General features: G+C 46.0%; 1 protein-coding gene across 4 annotated transcripts in view; it reads right to left on the bottom strand.

The window, feature by feature from the left end:
* LOC117367174 (protein phosphatase 1 regulatory inhibitor subunit PPP1R7 homolog) overlaps nucleotides 1-18126 on the bottom strand; it is a 60471-nt gene that overhangs the window by 14928 nt on the left and 27417 nt on the right. For 3 of the 4 annotated variants that reach the window (XM_033959511.1, XM_033959510.1, XM_033959509.1), the window contains 4 exons: nucleotides 15154-15354; nucleotides 5124-5392; nucleotides 4704-4769; nucleotides 2166-2328 (listed from right to left, as the gene is read on the bottom strand). In XM_033959511.1, the coding sequence (XP_033815402.1) occupies nucleotides 2166-2328; nucleotides 4704-4769; nucleotides 5124-5392; nucleotides 15154-15354 (699 nt within the window). The remainder of the gene's footprint in view (nucleotides 1-2165; nucleotides 2329-4703; nucleotides 4770-5123; nucleotides 5393-15153; nucleotides 15355-18126) is intronic. The other variant, XM_033959512.1, reaches the window with a different exon arrangement.

Here is an 18126-nt window from a genome sequence, read left to right as displayed (position 1 = left end):
TTCCCACCACCCAGCACTGAAAATCCTTTACAGAGTAGCGGACTGTGCCAGCCAGTCCAACACACACTGTAGTGGACAGAAAACCAGTTAGCTGTGATTACTATCCTAATTTCAGGAAAGGGCAGAATCAAGGGTACAACTCAGCCACAGTCCTGTTCAGAGATGCAACATTTTCTCCTTTAATATTAATCTGCCTTTGGCACAGGAGACCCTGGGTCAGATCTCAGGAGAATACCATAAAACCTCTGAATGTGAACAAGCTAGCTGAAATATGCAACACATTTATGACCAAATGAATATCTTTCTTGAAACAGCACTTCTGTAGGTGATAAAACGGGAAGCAATGTTTCAGGTTCCTCTGTACAGTTTCAGAATAAGGCATTCAGAGTTAGCTTAAGCCTTCTCAGTAATAGTTCAAGGTGAGTTACGTTCAAATACTTGTAATAAAATGCTTTAGAAGGGTTTTTCAACCCAGTTCTCGAGATACACCGAGCCAGTCAGGTTTTCAGGATATCCAGAATGAATATGCATGAGATAGATTTACATGCACTTTCTCCATTTTATAAAAATCTATTTCATGCACATTCATTCTGGGTATCCTGAAAACCACAGACAGTCACATTTTCAGGATGCCCACAAATAATCTAATATAATAAAATAGTAGGACGCGCATGCGCACTAAAAAAATCATGTTCCCTGAGCTGTCGCGTTTTTTTTAGTGCGCATGCGCGGGTTGTACGTCACCAATGTTCCTCCTCCACCATGCAATGGAAGCCATGTCCGCCGCCGGCCTCGAGCTACTGGGGGCCGGCGGCGCGAGCCGCCCGGCCAGTGCTGAGGCCCCGCCTCCCGCTTTCGCCCTACACGGCGACGCCAGACCCGGACCTACAAAACGCTGAGGCCCGTCTTCCGACCTACACGGCGCCGCCAGATCCGGCACCACAAAACGGCCCTCACATCCGCGAACATGCTTGCCATGGAAATAGAGGGGATCAGGAGCTAAACATCGATTTTAAAAAACAAACAAACAACAGTGCACAACGACAGAGACACACAGACACTCACAGAAGGACAGGGGGCTAAAGAGACAGATTGAAAAAAAAATAACAAAACACTAAGGAGAAAGAGAGACACAGGTAAGGAGTGCTGCTGGGCAGGGGGAGCAGGGAAGAGGGGGAGAGGGGGAGCAGGGAAGAGGGGGAGAAAAGAAGGAGTGCTGCTGGACAGACAGAGCAGGGAAGATGAACAGGGGAGCAGGTAAGAAGTGCTGCTGGACAGGGGGAGCAGGGAATAATGACTGCGGAGCAGGGAAGAAGTGCTGCTGGACAGGGGGAGCAGGGAAGAGGGACAGGGGGAGCAGGTAAGGAGTACTGCTGGACAGGGGGAGGTAAAAGGAAGGGAGAAGGCCTACTGCTGGACAGGTGGAACAGGCAAGGGGTGATGGTTGACAGCCGAGGAAAGAGAGAGACAGAAAGCGGTCAAGAGGAGAGAGAGAAAAAGAAAGAAAGAAATAAAGACACACACATCTATTCTAGCACCCGTTAATGTAACGGGCTTAAAGACTAGTAATAATAATAACAGCTTATATACCGCAATACCGTGAAGCTCTATGCGGTTTACAAAGATTAAGCAAAGGTACAAATTGATTGACTTTAAGAGGGGAGGAAGAAAGAGGGTTAATAGGACAGGAAATCCATTTTTGAGGAGAGAGTGATCAATAGAACAAGTTAATCGCTATAGAGGGGAGAGAGAAATGAACATGCATGAGATAGATTTGCATACCAAGGAAGCATTGTATGCAAATTGATCTCATGCATATTCATTGCATGCAGATAGCCTGAAAACCTTGACTGGCTGGGGTACCTTCAGGACAGGCTTGGGAATCACTTGGTTAATACTTGTTTGGCCCTGTCTACTGCTGTATATTTTCAGCATGTTCACAATAATTGGGGATGTCACCTATTTTTATACCCTCCCCCCCCCCTCCCATCTCAGCACAACAGTTCTTGGCTAAGAGACCCATAAACCAGGACTCCCTCTGGAACTCTTCAGGTGTGCCTGTGTGTGACCTGGCCAAGGGAATGGAAGCTCTAACCAGGTCCATCTGTAAGAGAGTGTTTAGCGGGTGCCAACCCCAGATTAACACTTTTAAATGTGCTTCTTACTTCCTCTGGCTTCACCAGGTCTGTAAAGGGCAAATTTCCAGGCCTCCTTTTGCCATAGTCCCACCGTTCCCAGAATTTACTGAACAGATGCCGTTCCATAGTTTTGGGCACTTTCTGTGGATCGATGCTCTGGAAATCCTCAGAGGGAATGGCATTGATATACCTGCAAGAGAATGGAAAAGTTCACAACACCTGGGAAAACCCCAAAAGAAAACAAAGACTACTCTTCAGAGCTAAGACATGTAGGAAAAAGATTTCTAAATGTCAAGCAGCTGTGAATGCTGAGGAGGGCCACGGCTTATAAGAACATAAGAAGCCTTATTGGGTCAGATCAATGGTACATCTAGCCCAGTAACCCGTTCTCACGGTGGTCAATCTAGGTTACTAGGACCTGCCAAAAACCCAAAGAGTAGCAACATTCCATGCTACCGATCCAGGGCAAGTAGTGGCTTCCCCCATGTCTGTCTCAATAACAGACTATGGACTTTTCCTCCAGGAACTTGTCCAAACCTTTTATAAAACCAGCTATGCTATCTGCTCTTGCTCTTGCCACAACCTCTGACAATGTGTTCAAGAGCTTAGCTATTCTCTGAGTGAAAAAATATTTCCTCCTATTGGTTTTAAAGTATTTCCCTATAACTTCATCAAGTGTCCCCTAGTCTTTGTAATTTTTGACAGAGTGAAAAATCGATCCACTTGTATCCGTTCTACTCCACTCAGGATTCTGTAGACTTCAATCATATCTCCCCTCAGCCGTCTCTTTCCCAAGCTGAAGCATCATAACCTCTTTAGTTATTTCTCATATGAGAGGAGTTCCATCCCCTTTATCATTTTGGTCACTCTAATTCTCCTACATCTTTTTTCAGATACAATAGCCGAAATTGAAGGCAATAGAATTGATTAATTGCTTCATCTAGTTACAAGTTTATTTAAAATGTGTTATACTGCCCAATTGGAAGCTCCATACTCATCTGCACAAGCCTCAAACGCTTTAAAATCCTAAGTAGCAACATTCTAGAGCTCAGATTGTGATGTCGTAATGCCTCATTTCACCAATGCCTAAGCTCCGTCCTCTTCTGCACACGCCTCAAACGCTTTAAAATCCTAAGTAGCAACAGTCTAGAGCTGAGATTGTGATGTCATAATAACTCATTCCACCAATGCCTAAGCTCCGTCCTCTTCTGCACAAGCCTCAAACGCTTTAAAATCATATGTAGCAACATTCTAGAGCTCAGATTGTGATGTCATAATAACTCATTCCACCAATGCCTAAGCTCCGTCCTCTTCTGCACAAGCCTCAAACGCTTTAAAATCATATGTAGCAACATTCTAGAGCTCAGACTGTGATGTCATAATGCTCAGACTGTGATGTCATTCCACCAATGCCTAAGCTCCGTCCTCATCTACACATGCATCAAACACTTTAAAATCATAAGTGTTTGAGGTTTGTGCTTACAGAAATTTGGCAGGGATAGTGACAGAGACAAAACTCGTGGGGACGGGACGGAAAAATTGAGTTCCTGCGTGGACGGGGACAAATTTGTCCCCATGTCATTCTCTACAGCACAGCTCACAAGACTGCAATGTTATTTTGCAAACCCATCATATAACGTCCCTTATAATACATGAAAACACAGATACACATCACACCCCAGACCACACTGTAAGGACACACAGATACCTACTATACAGGGCAGTCTGAAAAGTTTTAATGGGATAGAAAATCTGGACACTCGCTAGACTAACCCCCCTCTTCTACTAAACCGCGCTCACGGTTTTAGCGCAGGGAGCTGCGCTGAATGGCCCGTGCTGCTCCCGACGCCCATAGGAACTCAATGAGCATCAGGAGCAGCGCGGGCTATCCAACGTGGCTCCCTGCGCTAAAACCGCTAGCGCGGTTTAGTAGAAGAGGGGGTAAGTGTATAGACCGCGATGGAGACTATGGGGTCTTTTTATTAAGAGGTGCTAACCTATTTAGCACATGCTAAATGTTAAAGACATCCATTATGTTCTATGGGCATCTTAGTATTTACCGCGCTAAATCAGTTAGCGCACCTTGAGAAATATAGCTGTTTTTTTTAATCGTTTAACTTGGTTTTTACCAGACTTTTCAAACCACCATCGTACATCTCATTACATTCGATAAAAGCAGGTATATAGCCATTCCATTTACACTTCTCCTTCCGTATTCACGGGGGATGCGGGCAGAACATAGCCGTGAATACCGAAAAACCGGGAATAAATTTTTGCATGTTATTCGCGTTTTTTCGGTACAATAGACCCGAAAAGGATGATAAACCGTGAATAACCCGACCTGCAATTTGCTCCTTACAACGCCGGGAGCAGCGATTTCTTTCAGGAACCACCGGGAGCAGCGATTTCCAATGTGAAACGCAGGGTTCAGTGACGAAAATTAGGGGGCGGAGTCAGCAGCTGAAAAATCGCAAATAAGCGAATCCGCAGATACGGAAACCGCTGATACGGAGGGAGAAGTATATATCATAGCCTACACTATACAGATGTTAAATATCAAATCACCTTATACAACCTTCCATTTCTAGCCAAAGGCTGTCTTCATACTCTTTCAGATCTTCCTGCAGACTCCTGAAATAGAGAAAGAAAATACCTCTGAATCCCAGGGGGAATCTGCGGACACCATTCATGGACTCCAGCGAGCTGTCCGGCGAGGTATGCGCATTTGCGTTACGCCGTTCACACGGACATTTCAGTTGGCGCATGCGTTTACACATTTGTCGTTCGGGCACCTAATAGCGAGGTATGCACGTGCGCATTTACGTTACACGCTATCACCCCACGTTTTTTTCATGCACGCGATTGTCTTTTTCATGCGTATTTGCGCTGTTGTCATGCGCACAATTGTATTGTGCGCAGTTGAACGTGCGTGCTATTGTCTTGTGCGCAATTGTCTGGTAACCCTGCTCTGATCTAAATCCTTACAGTATCCTGCCGTGAAGGTAATGGATGATGCTCTCCACGTCCTCCTGTTTCTTCTGTAGTTTGGTCACTAAGGTCTTCCTAGCCGAGTCTTTCAATGCTTCCTTGTTCTCTTCAACCTCCAGTAGGCCCGTGGGAAGGAAGTCTCTGGAGAAAGAGTGATGAAGCTCTGCCACACTGGGGCTCCTCAGGAGTGAGTTGTCCAGGATCTCCACTGTGGTGGACTCTTTCACTGCGGTAACGTAACGGTTGTCCCGGGCCAGGGGGTTTCCCTTCCAGATCCATGTGGAAAGAAAGACAGAACGCTTTATATTTAACTAGTGTTTAAGCCCGTTATATTAACGTGCGCTAGAATATATGCCTGTCTGTCTTTCTTTCTTTATATCTCTCTCCCTACTCCTATCTCTTTCTTCCTTCTTTCTGTCTCTCTCCCTCCTGCTATTTTTCTCTCTCTCTCCCTGGCACCCTTTGTCTGTCTGTCTCTCTGGTCCCCTGTCTGTCTTTATTTCTCTCTGTCTCTTTCCCTGGCCTCCTTTGTCTGACAAACACAAAACAAGTGACAGTCTCACAAGAAACTGAAGAAAGATGAGAGGCCTAAGAAACAGTGAGTTCTTTCTAGAGGTGGAAAAGTGGTCATGGACATATGAAACCCAGTCAGGCATCATAGACTTGCTGAAAAAAAAGCCAAGTTTTAACAGCTGCTTAAATAAGAGGCTGCTACATACAGTCAGGGCAAAGGTTATTTCAAGTACAGGCAATCTCCGAGTTACTGACTTAAGTACGACTCATACTTAAGAATGCAGTTGCGGCTTCATTTGATTTCACTGAGCTGTATTTCCAGTGGCAGAGACTCCTCCACTTCTCCTGCGTCAGATTCAGGAATGATGCCTGGCCACATTAAGAACAGCGTGTGGTTGTGCGTGCTGTACCTTAGAGGGAACACTGGTAGGGACAGTTGGCCCTTTTGTCAGCTGGGAGCAGAGGTAAATAGCAAGAAATAAGTATTATTTGGTATGTCTATGAGGGCTAAGAGCCAAATATCTTCCAAAAATAATAAACTCTTACTTATTTTAACAGGGGTCGCCATACAACAAATAACATGTAACTGGAAAAATTGGAGAAGATTAAACTATAGTTTTTGGTGGAATTCAGTGTGTCATAGTTATAAAATGGAAAGAACATTAGCTCTTCAGAAAGGAAATTTTAATAAATTTCAAGATGTGTGTGGGCCATTAACAAATTATTACAGTGAATAAATATCATTTCCCTGGTTAGTACAAATGAAATAATGGGGAGGGGGGTAATTTTTTGAATTTTCACTAGGTACTTTGAATGAAAGGAAAGTCTTTATTATATGATATATGTGTTATGATATATTGAAGAGTTGGGAGGGAATGGGATAAAATATATTGAGTATGATTAATTATAGAATTTCAAGTGATATATTTAAGTTAAAATGATGTTACTTTTTGTTACACTTGATGTAAGTTATAAAAATGAATAAAAAATTTAAGAAAAAAAAATCTATAAGTTCTGAGTTACATAGAAATCCGACTCAAGAACAGCTTTAAAAACGTAACTCGTGCTTAATCCGGGGACAGCCCGTAGAAGGTGCTGTGAAAAAGGGAGCGCTACATCTAGTGGATTCCAACTGAGCAGCTCTCGGACCCAGCAAAACCAATTGATAGTCCTTCAAAGAGCGAAGAAAGTGAGGACGTGTGTACGGAATGGTGAGAGCAGCCAAACAGGGCAGAATGCCAGTACGAAATGCCTTGGATACGAGCGCCAACATTTTAAACTCGATTCGGTGTTCCAGGAGGAAGCCAGTGGCGGGTGTTTGAGCAAGGGTAAAATATAGTCAGACTTACGAAGCAAGACATGATATCGGACAGCCGTCTGAAGTGTTTGTAGCTTCTCCAGATTAATCTGAGAGGAACCAGAGAGGACAACATTATAGAAATAAGAAGAGAAAATATTTCAAAGAGGTATTAGGATTCACAAATGCGGAGAATATTCAAATAGTGAATTGTTATTATCTACCATTGGAATCCAGAGTCCTATTTAAATTTGCCTGTTTCTGCTACAAAACAGTATTCGGCCTAGCCCCAAACTACATCAACCCACACTTCATCCTGAATCACAGAAACAAGAACTCCCGCAGAATCCAGCTATTTGCTTACCCCTCCCTAAAACTCTTGTCACTCCAATAAATTCTTCAACAAAACCCTCGCCTTCCAGGCCGCCAAACTAAACCCATGGATAGCCCAATTAATCCTCGAGGCTCCAACCTACCTCAGCTTTAGAAAATTACTCAAAACACACCTCTTCCAACGCCACGACACTTAATTGCCCCCGCCTCAAAGAACCCCCCCCCGCCCCCCCCATTTTCATCTCGCCCCACCCCCACCCCCCCGATCCACCCTATCCTACTCCCCAATTTCATCTACTCCGTTGCCTACATCCCTGTTCAATTTAACACTTAACTCTATGCAAATCTGTTCAATTAATACTTAACTGCATGTAACCATGTTTAATTAATGTGAACCGCCTAGAACTCACTGGGTATGGCGGTATACAAGAATAAAATTATTGGCTTCTGATCAGGGGTTAGAGCTGTTAGTACCAACGGAGTTTGATTTAACTAATTTCCTTGAAGGCTCTGAAGATACGATACTAACTAGGTCTACCCTGCTGATTATTTGCTTAAGTGAAATGGACAAAAACACGATTGGGCGACTGAACTTTAAAAATAGATCTACGAAATTTTGTGGTGATTTAGGGCTCCTTTTACAAAGGTGCGTTAGGGCCTTAACGCGTGGAACAGCGTGCGCTAAAATGGCCCGCGTGCTAGACGCTACCGCCTCCTCTTGAGCAGGCGGTAGTTTTTCGGGTGGCGGAGAAAAGAATTTCTGAATACAAAGACCTGTGCAGCTAAGAGGGGCGAAGAGGTGCTAAGAAGATGTGTTAATGTCTATTGCTTAGGATGGACAGCTTAAGATATACAATGGATCCAGGTGGTCAGTGAAACTAACTATTGTTTCAAACAGTTTACTGGCTCTTCTCCAAAACGTAACCCCGTCCCCTTCGTGGCACTCTCGCACCTAACCTCTCTTCTCTCTCACTTATATAATTCCATTGGAGTTCCGTTCCTTCCCTAACCTTGTAAACCGTGTCGAGCTCCATCTGCGGAGATGATGCGGTATATAAACCCAAGATTTAGTTTAGTTTAGTTTAGTTTAGTTTACAAATTCTAAACAGAAAGATACTGGGAAATGCAATAGTTTCTATATTTAGAATAAGATTCCAAGCTATAAAAGGCTCCTCTCTACAACCCCCCTCTCCCCTCTTGCTCTATCAAGTTTCAAGTTTATTTAGCTCTTGATGAATCGCCTATTTCGAATTTTCTAGGCGATGTACATAATATGATAAAGCAACTTTAAACATAATAACATAAAATTCCAATAATAACTAACATGGAAAGAGGGAAAGGGGGTAAAGTTACAATAAGGGCGCAGGAAAAAAAGGGAAAAACAAAAGGTAGGGTAAATAATTTAAAAGCACACTTTGTGAATATTAATTAAAACAAAATAGATAATTTAGAGTTTTTAAAGGTCATAAAGCAGTGTTCCCTCTAAGCTGAGCAGGTGTCCTCCAGCTGCATTGCTACCACTAGGGGGTGGAATATTTTCAGTCGCTAAGGACAGGTATGTTCCCTGGAGTCCTGCAGAACTTGCCTGTCCCTCACAATTGAAAAATGTGACAGTAAATTAATTCGGATGAACGTAAAGATCGTTGGGGTTTGTATGGAATCAGCGATTTAGATATGAATTGTGGTTCACTTGATGTCAGGGTCTTAAAGATTAAAAACATTAATTTGTACAAAATCCTATGGTTAATTGGTAACCAATGCGCGTCTATCAGCAATGGAGATACATGATCAAATTTTTTGGCGTTGTAGATAAGTTTTATAGCCGTGTTTTGGACAATTTGGAGTCTCCTTTTTTCTTTTTGAGTAATGTTTAGAAATAGGGCATTACAATAGTCAATTTTTGCGATGATGAATGAATGTATTAGGATGTCTCTGGAACTTTGCTCTCTCCTTAATTGTAATGCTTATGAATATTGCTTTTCTGTAAGCCTATTTCTATAATATATTCTTTACGCCATCACCTCTGGCTGTGCTTCTCATTTGATTCTACTCCTGGTGAATCTTCTGTGAGGGTATTGAACTCGGGACCTGGCGTTTGTAAGGGCGCCTAACATAACCCCTCCAACCTTACATTGGGGGGTCGTGACCATCCTTACATTTTGGGGGCTCATTCTTACAACAAGGAGCAGCGCAGGGCTTGAACCCACAACCTCAGGGTGCTGAGGCTGGAGCTCTAACCACTGTGCCACACTCTCCTCCAATGAGATCGGAAGGGAGCCAAGTATAGAACAATGAAGTAGAGGTCTGCACGGGAACGGGGATCGCGGGAATCCCACCTAACCCATGGGACTCCCATGGGGACCCCCCTCTGGCCCACGGGACTCCCACGGGGACCCCCCTCTAGCCAATGGGACTTCCACAGGGATGGAAGGCTTTGGAAGCAGGGTTCGTCCATATAATATAATGGACACGTCAGCCTTAGTAAAAGAGGGGGTTTATAAGTTAATTACCTGAACAGAAAACAAAAAAAGGGTTCCACCAAAGAGATTCCACAAGGAAAACAGCAGTGCAAACACAAAAGAAACTATGGAATTGATGATCCTGTCAGAAGTAATTGCTGCTTTTTATGGGGACGGGCGGGGATGGAGGTAATTCCTTGTGGGGACGGGTGGGGACGGAGAGGATCCTGACGGGGATGGGTGGGGTCGGAGAGGATCCTGATGGGGATGGGTGGGGACGGAGAGGATCCTGGCGGGGACGGGTGGGGACAGAGAGGATCCTGGCGGGGACAGGTGGGGATGGAGAGGATCTTGACGGGGACGGGTGGGGACGGAGAGGATCCTGGTGGAGATGGGTGGGGATGGAGAGGATCCTTGTGGAGATGGGTGGGGACAGAGAGGATCCTGACGGGGATGGGTGGGGACGGAGAGGATCCTGGCGGGGACGGGTGGGGACGGAGAGGATCCTGACGGGGACGGGTGGGGACGGAGAGGATCCTGGTGGAGATGGGTGGGGATGGAGAGGATCCTTGTGGAGATGGGTGGGGACAGAGAGGATCCTGACGGGGATGGGTGGGGACGGAGAGGATCCTGGCGGAGACGGGTGGGGACAGAGAGGATCTTGACGGGGATGGGTGGGGACGGAGAGGATCCTGGCGGGGACGGGTGGGGACGGAGAGGATCCTGACGGGGACGGGTGGGGACGGAGAGGATCCTGATGGGGATGGGTGGGGACGGAGAGGATCCTGGTGGGGATGGGTGGAGACAGAGAGGATCCTGATAGGGATGGGTGGGGATGGAGAGGATCCTGACGGGGACGGGTGGGGACGGAGAGGATCCTGGTGGAGATGGGTGGGGATGGAGAGGATCCTTGTGGAGATGGGTGGGGACAGAGAGGATCCTTGTGGAGATGGGTGGGGACAGAGAGGATCCTGACGGGGATGGGTGGGGACGGAGAGGATCCTGGTGGAGACAGGTGGGGACAGAGAGGATCTTGACGGGGATGGGTGGGGACGGAGAGGATCCTGGCGGGGACGGGTGGGGACGGAGAGGATCCTGACGGGGACGGGTGGGGACGGAGAGGATCCTGACGGGGATGGGTGGGGACGGAGAGGATCCTGACGGGGACGGGTGGGGACAGAGAGGATCCTGATAGGGATGGGTGGGGATGGAGATGATTCTGATAGGGACGGGTGGGGACGGAGAGGATCCTGGCGGGGACAGGCGGGGATGGGTGGGATTTCTGTCCCCGTGCAATTCTCTACAATGATGCCATTGTGACATCACTGATGAGGTTGGCTCTTATTGGTGGAATGAGGCATTATGACATCAGGGAAAGGGATTGGGACTTGTATGCCGCCTTTTTGTAGTTCTACAACCATATTCAAAGCGGTTTTACATACAGGTACTTCAAGCATTTTCACTGTCTGTCCCGGTGAGCTCATAATCTATCTAATATACCTGGCGCAGCGGAGGATTAAGTGACTTTCCCAGGGTCACAAGGAGCAGCGCAGGGTTTGAACCCACAACCCCAGGGTGCTGAAGCTATAGCTCCAACCACTGCGCCACACACTGAGGGAAGGTATCGTAGAGGTCTCCAAAATCTTGAGTGGAGCAGAACTGGTAGATGTGAATTGTTTGTTTTCTCTCTCCAAATATACAAGGAGTAGGAACAAGCCATGAAGCTACCAAGTAATACATTTAAAACAAATTGGAAAACATGTTTCTTCGCTCAACATGTAATTAAGCTCTTGAATGTGTCACCAAACAATGTGGTAAAAGTGATTAGCTTAGCAGGGTGCCACACAATTGGTTAATTTTCAAACTGAGTCTGAAAAGAAAGGTTTTTTTTCCAAAACCGCATATCTCCGAAAAGCAGGCCCTGTTTTGCAGACAACAGATTTCTATTTTCCCAAATGTAGCCAAACAGAATCAGTATCATGGCTTTTTTTCTTGAGGGTGTGCTGTGAGGTCTGCAGTTTTGTCTTTGTAAATAGTGGGTCCACTGACCTGACTGGGGACAGGGCAGTCCACCAATTTGAATTTTGGCGGGAAAATCAGTTGGACTCTTTTTTTATCCCATAGAATGGAAAAGTCTCTGGTGAGTGTAAGATATTCTCCCTGTGAAGCTGGGTTAGATGTTCTCTCAGGGTTTCCGCAGCTGGCATCGCGCTTGTTGCAAGTTTCCGGGTCTCGCTGCGTCTTGTCAGGTGGAAACCGACACTTCAGCCGCCATGCCTTGGCTTTCTTCAGGGTGTGCTGTGAGGTCTGCAGTTTGTCTTTGCAAATAGTGGGTCCACTGACCTGATTGGGGACAGGGCGGTTCGTTGGTCACCAATTTGAATTTTGGCGGGAAAGTCAGTTGGACTCTTTTTTTCCCCCATAGAATGGAAAAGTCTCTGGTGAGTTTAAGATGTGGACTAGAGAATGACCCGGTGACAAAATTCATCACCGTTCCTGTCCCCGCAGATAACCGCGGGAAACCATCTTCATGTCATTCTTTAAGGAGAGAGGGAAGAATCAGAGTATAATTGGGTACAACCACTGACCCGCAAGCTTTGCTTTGAAGAATGCTGGTGTAGAAGGACCGAGGTTGAATTAGACACTAGAAAATGACATCGGATTATTTCCCGCGGTTATCCGAGGAGACGGGAACGGTGATGAATTTTATCACCGTGTCATAAGAACATAAGAACATAAGCAGTGCCTCTGCCGGGTCAGACCATAGGTCCATCCTGCCCAGCAGTCCGCTCCCGCGGCGGCCCAAACAGGTCACGACCTGTCTGAATCACCAGAAGGGGCCCCTTGCCACCTTGGTTTCTCATTAAAGTCCTATCTTCCCATCAAAGTCCTAACCCTCCGGTCTTGCACATGCACGACCTGGTTGGCTTTCTATACTTATTACCTGGTTAGCTTTCTATACTTGTGTTACATCCCAGCACCTCTCTCAGTATCCCACAATCCCTTTATCCCTCAGGAATCCGTCCAATCCCTGTTTGAATCCCTGTACCGTACTCTGCCTGATCACTTCCTCCGGTAGCGCATTCCAAGTGTCCACGACCCTTTGGGTGAAGAAAAACTTCCTTGCATTTGTTTTGAACCTATCTCCCTTCAGTTTCTCCGAATGCCCCCTCGTACTTGTTGTCCCCTTCAGTCTGAAGAATCTGTCCCTATCCACCCTCATGATCTTGAAGGTCTCTATCATATCTCCCCTGAGCCTCCTTTTTTCCAGAAAGAAAAGCCCCAGCCTATCCAACCTCTTGGCGTATGGGCAGTGTTCCAGCCCTCTTACCAGTTTCGTTGCTCTCCTTTGGACTCTCTCAAGTACCGCCATGTCCTTCTTGAGGTGCGGCGACCAATACTGAATGCAGTATTCCAGATGTGGATGCACCATCGCTCGATACAATGGCATGATGACTTCCCGCGTCCTGGTTGTTATGCCCCTCTTTATGATGCCCAGCATCCTGTTGGCTTTTTTCGAGGCTGCTGCGCACTGTGCAGATGGCTTCAGTGATGCATCCACCAGCACACCCAAGTCTCTCTCAAGTCTGCTGTCTCCCAACAATGCCCCCCCCAATTTGTAGTTGAACAACAGGTTCTTTTTCCCTATATGCATGACCTTGCATTTTTCCACGTTAAAGCACATTTGCCATTTGTTTGCCCAGTCTTCCAGCTTGTCCAGGTCCCTTTGCAGGTCCTCACACTCCTCCCTGGACCTAACTCTGCCACACAGTTTGATATCGTCTGCAAATTTTATAACCTCGCACTTTGCCTCCTTTTCCAGGTCATTGATAAATATGTTGAAGAGTAACGGCCCCAGCACCGATCCCTGTGGCACACCGCTCGTGACTCCCCGCCAGTCAGAATATTGGCCCTTTACTCCGACCCTCTGCAGTCTACCCGACAACCAGTGCTTGATCCATCTGTGCACATCCCCTCCCACCCCGTGGTTCCACAGCTTCCTAAGCAGCCTTTCATGTGGCACCTTGTCGAAAGCCTTTTGAAAATCGAGGTAAATGATGTCTATGGGTTCCCCATTGTCCACCCGACTGCTTATTCCCTCAAAGAAGTACAGAAGGTTCGTTAGGCACGACCTCCCTTACAGAATCCGTGCTGGCTTGTTCTCAGTAGGCCATTCCTCTCGATGTGCTCGCAAATGCTGTCCTTGATCATAGCTTCCACCATCTTCCCTATAATTGAAGTCAGGCTCACCGGCCTGTAGTTCCCGGGGTCACCCCTCGATCCCTTCTTGAAGATAGGTGTGACATTCGCCAATTTCCAGTCCTCTGGTACCTCTCCAGTTTTCAAGGATAGGTTGCAAACATGCTGGATTGTGCCCGCTATTTCTTGTCTTAATTCCTTCAGAACCCTTGGGTGGATCCCGTCCGGGCCCGGTAATTTGCCGCATTTTAACCTGTCTATCTGTTTGAGGACATCCTCCTTACTTACCTCTATGTGCTCCAATTTTTCGGCCTGTTCCCCACTTATGAGCTTCTCTGAGTCCGGTATATTAGATGTGTCTTCACTCGTGAAAACCGACGAGAAGAACGTGTTCAACCTCTCAGCTACCTCTTTATCCTCCTTAATCACTCCCTTCCTATCCCCATCATCCAACGGCCCCACCTCCTCTCTCGCTGGTCGCTTCCCCTTTACGTAACTGAAGAATGCCTTGAAGTTTTTCGCCTCCCTGGCCAGCCCCTCTTCGTATTCCCCTTTTGCTTTTCTAACCTCTCGGTGGCATTCCTTTTGGCATTTCCTGTGCGCCTGGTGATTTTCCTCCGTTGGGTCCTTTTTCCATTTCCGGAAGGATACTTTTTTGTCATTTATTGCCCTCTTTACTTCAGTTGACATCCAAACCGGGTCCTTTGACCGCTTGTTCTTGCAGCCTTTCCTGTCATTCTCTAATGTGGACCCACTATTTACAAAGACAAACTGCAGACTTCACAGCATATCCTGAAGAGGGCCACAGCATGGCTGAAACGTCAGTTTCTACCTGGCAAGACGCAGCGAGACCCGGAAACCTGCAACAAGCACAATGCCAGCTGCGGAAACCCTGAGAGAACATCTAACCCAGCTTCACAGGGAGAACATCTTAAATGCACCAGAGACTTTTCCATTCTATGGGAATAAAAGAGACCGACTGATTTTCCCGCCAAAATTCAAATTTGTGACCAACGAACCGCCCTGTCCCCAATCAGGTCAGTGGACCCACTATTTACAAAGACAAACTGCAGCCCTCACAGCATACCCTGAAGAAAGCCACGGCATAGCGGCTGAAGCATCGGTTTCCACCTGACAAGATGCAGCGAGACCCAGAAACCTGCAACAAGTCTAATAAGAGCGGTTTGCAGAGCTGAATGCAAGAGATTATGTGATGGGTGCTCACTTTGAGCTTCAGCTGCTTCAGGCGGTGGAGCCCTCGGAGGATCTGTAGAGTCTGTGGCAGGGAAGTGATCTCGTTGTTGGAAGCATCTAGGACATTGAGTGCCAGTGAGGAGGACAGGGGCAGCAAGCTGGAAATCATATTGCTCTGAACATAGAGTTCCTGAAGCCGAGGCAGACCTTGGATGCCATCCAGAGACGTTAGCTGCAGGAGAATAAATAAACACCTAACTATATTTATTCAGTATGAGAAAAGGAGAAAAAAAACCTCTGCACCAAATATCCAGGCATACAATAAAAGCAGAGATCACCAAGTAATCAAGCTGGTAAATCTTGTTTTTTGTTTTTTAAATCAACGTCCAACGCATACACAAATAGTGGAACTTCCTGCCTTTGCCTACGCTGCCGGGACACCTCTTCTTCTCACCCCTGGACCAGCAACGGTAGGAGCAGCGGTTTCATCATGCAGCCGCGGGACTTTTGCTAGACTGGCCCACTTGGATAATGCAAGGCGGGCCGGCCTAGCGGCAGTGTTTCGGCTAAGTCGCCTGCATCAGGGGGGCCATGAAAATCTCAATGTATTCCACTAAACCGACGAATGTATTTTAAAAACCTAACTAGCGTTCAGAAAGATTTAAAATAGCAGCTCGCGATCCAAGATGGCCGCGGATGCAAGCCGCTGAAGCAGGTCGCCGAACAGACGCTACTGTTTAAGATTCTGAGCTCTTTGAGCTGTTTTGTTTAGTTTTTCTTTCCCTCAAAATGCCGAAAAGAAGGGGAAAGAGCTCTGGTGGGGCCTCCCAGCGCTCCGGAACACCTACCTCCGGCAACATAGAAGCGCTGTTTCGGCGATTCCAGGGCACCATGATGACGTCGGGACTGCAGTTAGAGACACCCCGTGGGAACGGAACGGAGGTGTCTCACCGAAGTCTTGAGACCACTCTGAGCCCCGACGTAAGACCTCCTCCTCTGCACCCCCGTGCAACCAGCTCCCCAGGGGTTGAGAGCTCACCGGAAGTCGGGATGAGCTCTCCCCTAGAGGCTGCGCGGAGCTGTGTTGAGGGAGCCGATTCAGGCACACAGGTTCTGCAGGAGAGCCTGAATATGGTTGGGAGTGCTGTAACAGCTGAAACTGGACCTACTCAAGCAGAGGGAAGTGGAGGAGAGCGGTCGAATGGTGAGCACAAACTTTTGAATACTCATTTACAAATTCCTACCATAGTTAAGCCCCAAGAAGTTACCTTAGATGCCTTGTGGGACCTGGTGGCAAATATGGCGAAAACAATTAATGTCCAACAAGTGCAAGTGGAGGGGAAAATGAAAGACCAAGAAAAAGAAATTTCCTTAATAAAACAAGATATTGCTGACTCAAATACATCTTTGGACAGTATCAAAAATGAATTAAAATCCTCCAAACAGCTTCAAGAGACTTTAATTAAGGACAATGTAAACTTAAGAAGGAAGATTGAAACATTTGAAAATTTTTCAAGAGTCAACAATATCAGACTGATCAATTTTCCACGAATTACAACAATTACTCCGCGAGAGATGTTAAAACGATACCTGACGGAAATATTAGAAGTTCCTGAGGGTTCATTACCTCCATTTACACAGGTGTACTACCTTCCCAGGAAAAATCAAATTCAGCAACAGGAAGATAGCCATGGACCAATAGATGTATCGGCATTACTGGAATTATCAGAAAAAGAAATGGCTACTCCTGCAACATTAGTGGCAACTTTAGCTTTAACAATGGATAAGAATTGGATTTTGAGACTTTTCTTTAAAAATAAAGCAAAAGAATTTATGGGACTCAAAATACAAATGTTCCCAGATTTAGCCAGGGACACACAACGGCGAAGAAAAGAGTTTCTTATGTCAAAACCGAGAATTATAGCTCTTGGAGCAACTTTTTTCCTGCGATATCCATGTAAATGCGTTATACAATATAATTCCCAAAAATATGTTTTCTTTGAGCCTTACCAATTGACAACTTTCCTTTCTCTTTCTCGGCTAGAGAGGGAAAAGAATGGAGGTGTATAGAATATTTAAGATGTCCTTACCAGCTGACTTGCATTGTTTTCTTTAATAATATTTCTTTGCTTTTCTCCGTTTATAAATTACATTTTGGATCTTTTGTGGACTTGAGCTGATTTAAGTTAATTGGTATCCCCGAATTTATAATGTTGTGGTTTTTATTTTCTTGACTTAAAGCTTTCTGTACAAGTAAATCTTGATTTGTATTTTGAAAATTGAATAAATAAATAATTAAAGAATAAAATAGCAGCTCGCATAGACATGCAGCCAAACTGTGACTCAGTGACATTACAAACAGTTTTGGTTAGTTTTTTCATTGGACTTTGATTCAAAAATGTATTTACCAGAATGATTACTTGGTCATCTCAGCTTGTTTTAATATATTTATTCAGCAATATCCATGCACCCAGCTAACTGGTGGAGTTGTGAGATATTGACTTTTAATCAAAGTACATTTATAGATAACTAGTCTTTAAGCCCGTTACATTAATGGGTGCTAGAATAGATATGTCTGTCTGTCTTTCTTTCTGTCTCTCTGTCTCCTTAGCCGCTGTCTGTCTTTCTTTCTGTTTCTCTCTCTGTCTCCTTGGCCGCTGTCTTTCTGTCTCTCTGGCCTCCTGTCTGTCTGTAATTCTTTCTGTCTGTGTCTCACCCTGGCCCCCTGTCTGTCTGTCTTTCTTTCTTGTTCCTTGGCCGCTGTCTCTCTGGCCCCCTGTCTGTTTGTCATTCTTTCTGTCTGTGTCTCTCTCTGGCCCCTTGTCTGTCTGTCTGTCTTTCTGTCTGTCTCTCTGTCTCTCTTCCCGGCCCCCTGCCTATCTCTCTCTGCCCTCCCCCCCGAGCAAACCAAGATTGCTGCCTGCCACCCAGCACACCCCTCCCCCCCAAAGCAGCCCCTTTTCTCTCTCCCCCTCCACTTTTTTCTGCCTGTCTCTCTCCCTGG

This window comes from Geotrypetes seraphini, chromosome 9 (genome assembly GCF_902459505.1).
Source record: "Geotrypetes seraphini chromosome 9, aGeoSer1.1, whole genome shotgun sequence".
NCBI classification, from domain to species: Eukaryota; Metazoa; Chordata; class Amphibia; order Gymnophiona; family Dermophiidae; genus Geotrypetes; species Geotrypetes seraphini.
This window is presented reverse-complemented; position numbering and strand designations above follow the sequence as displayed.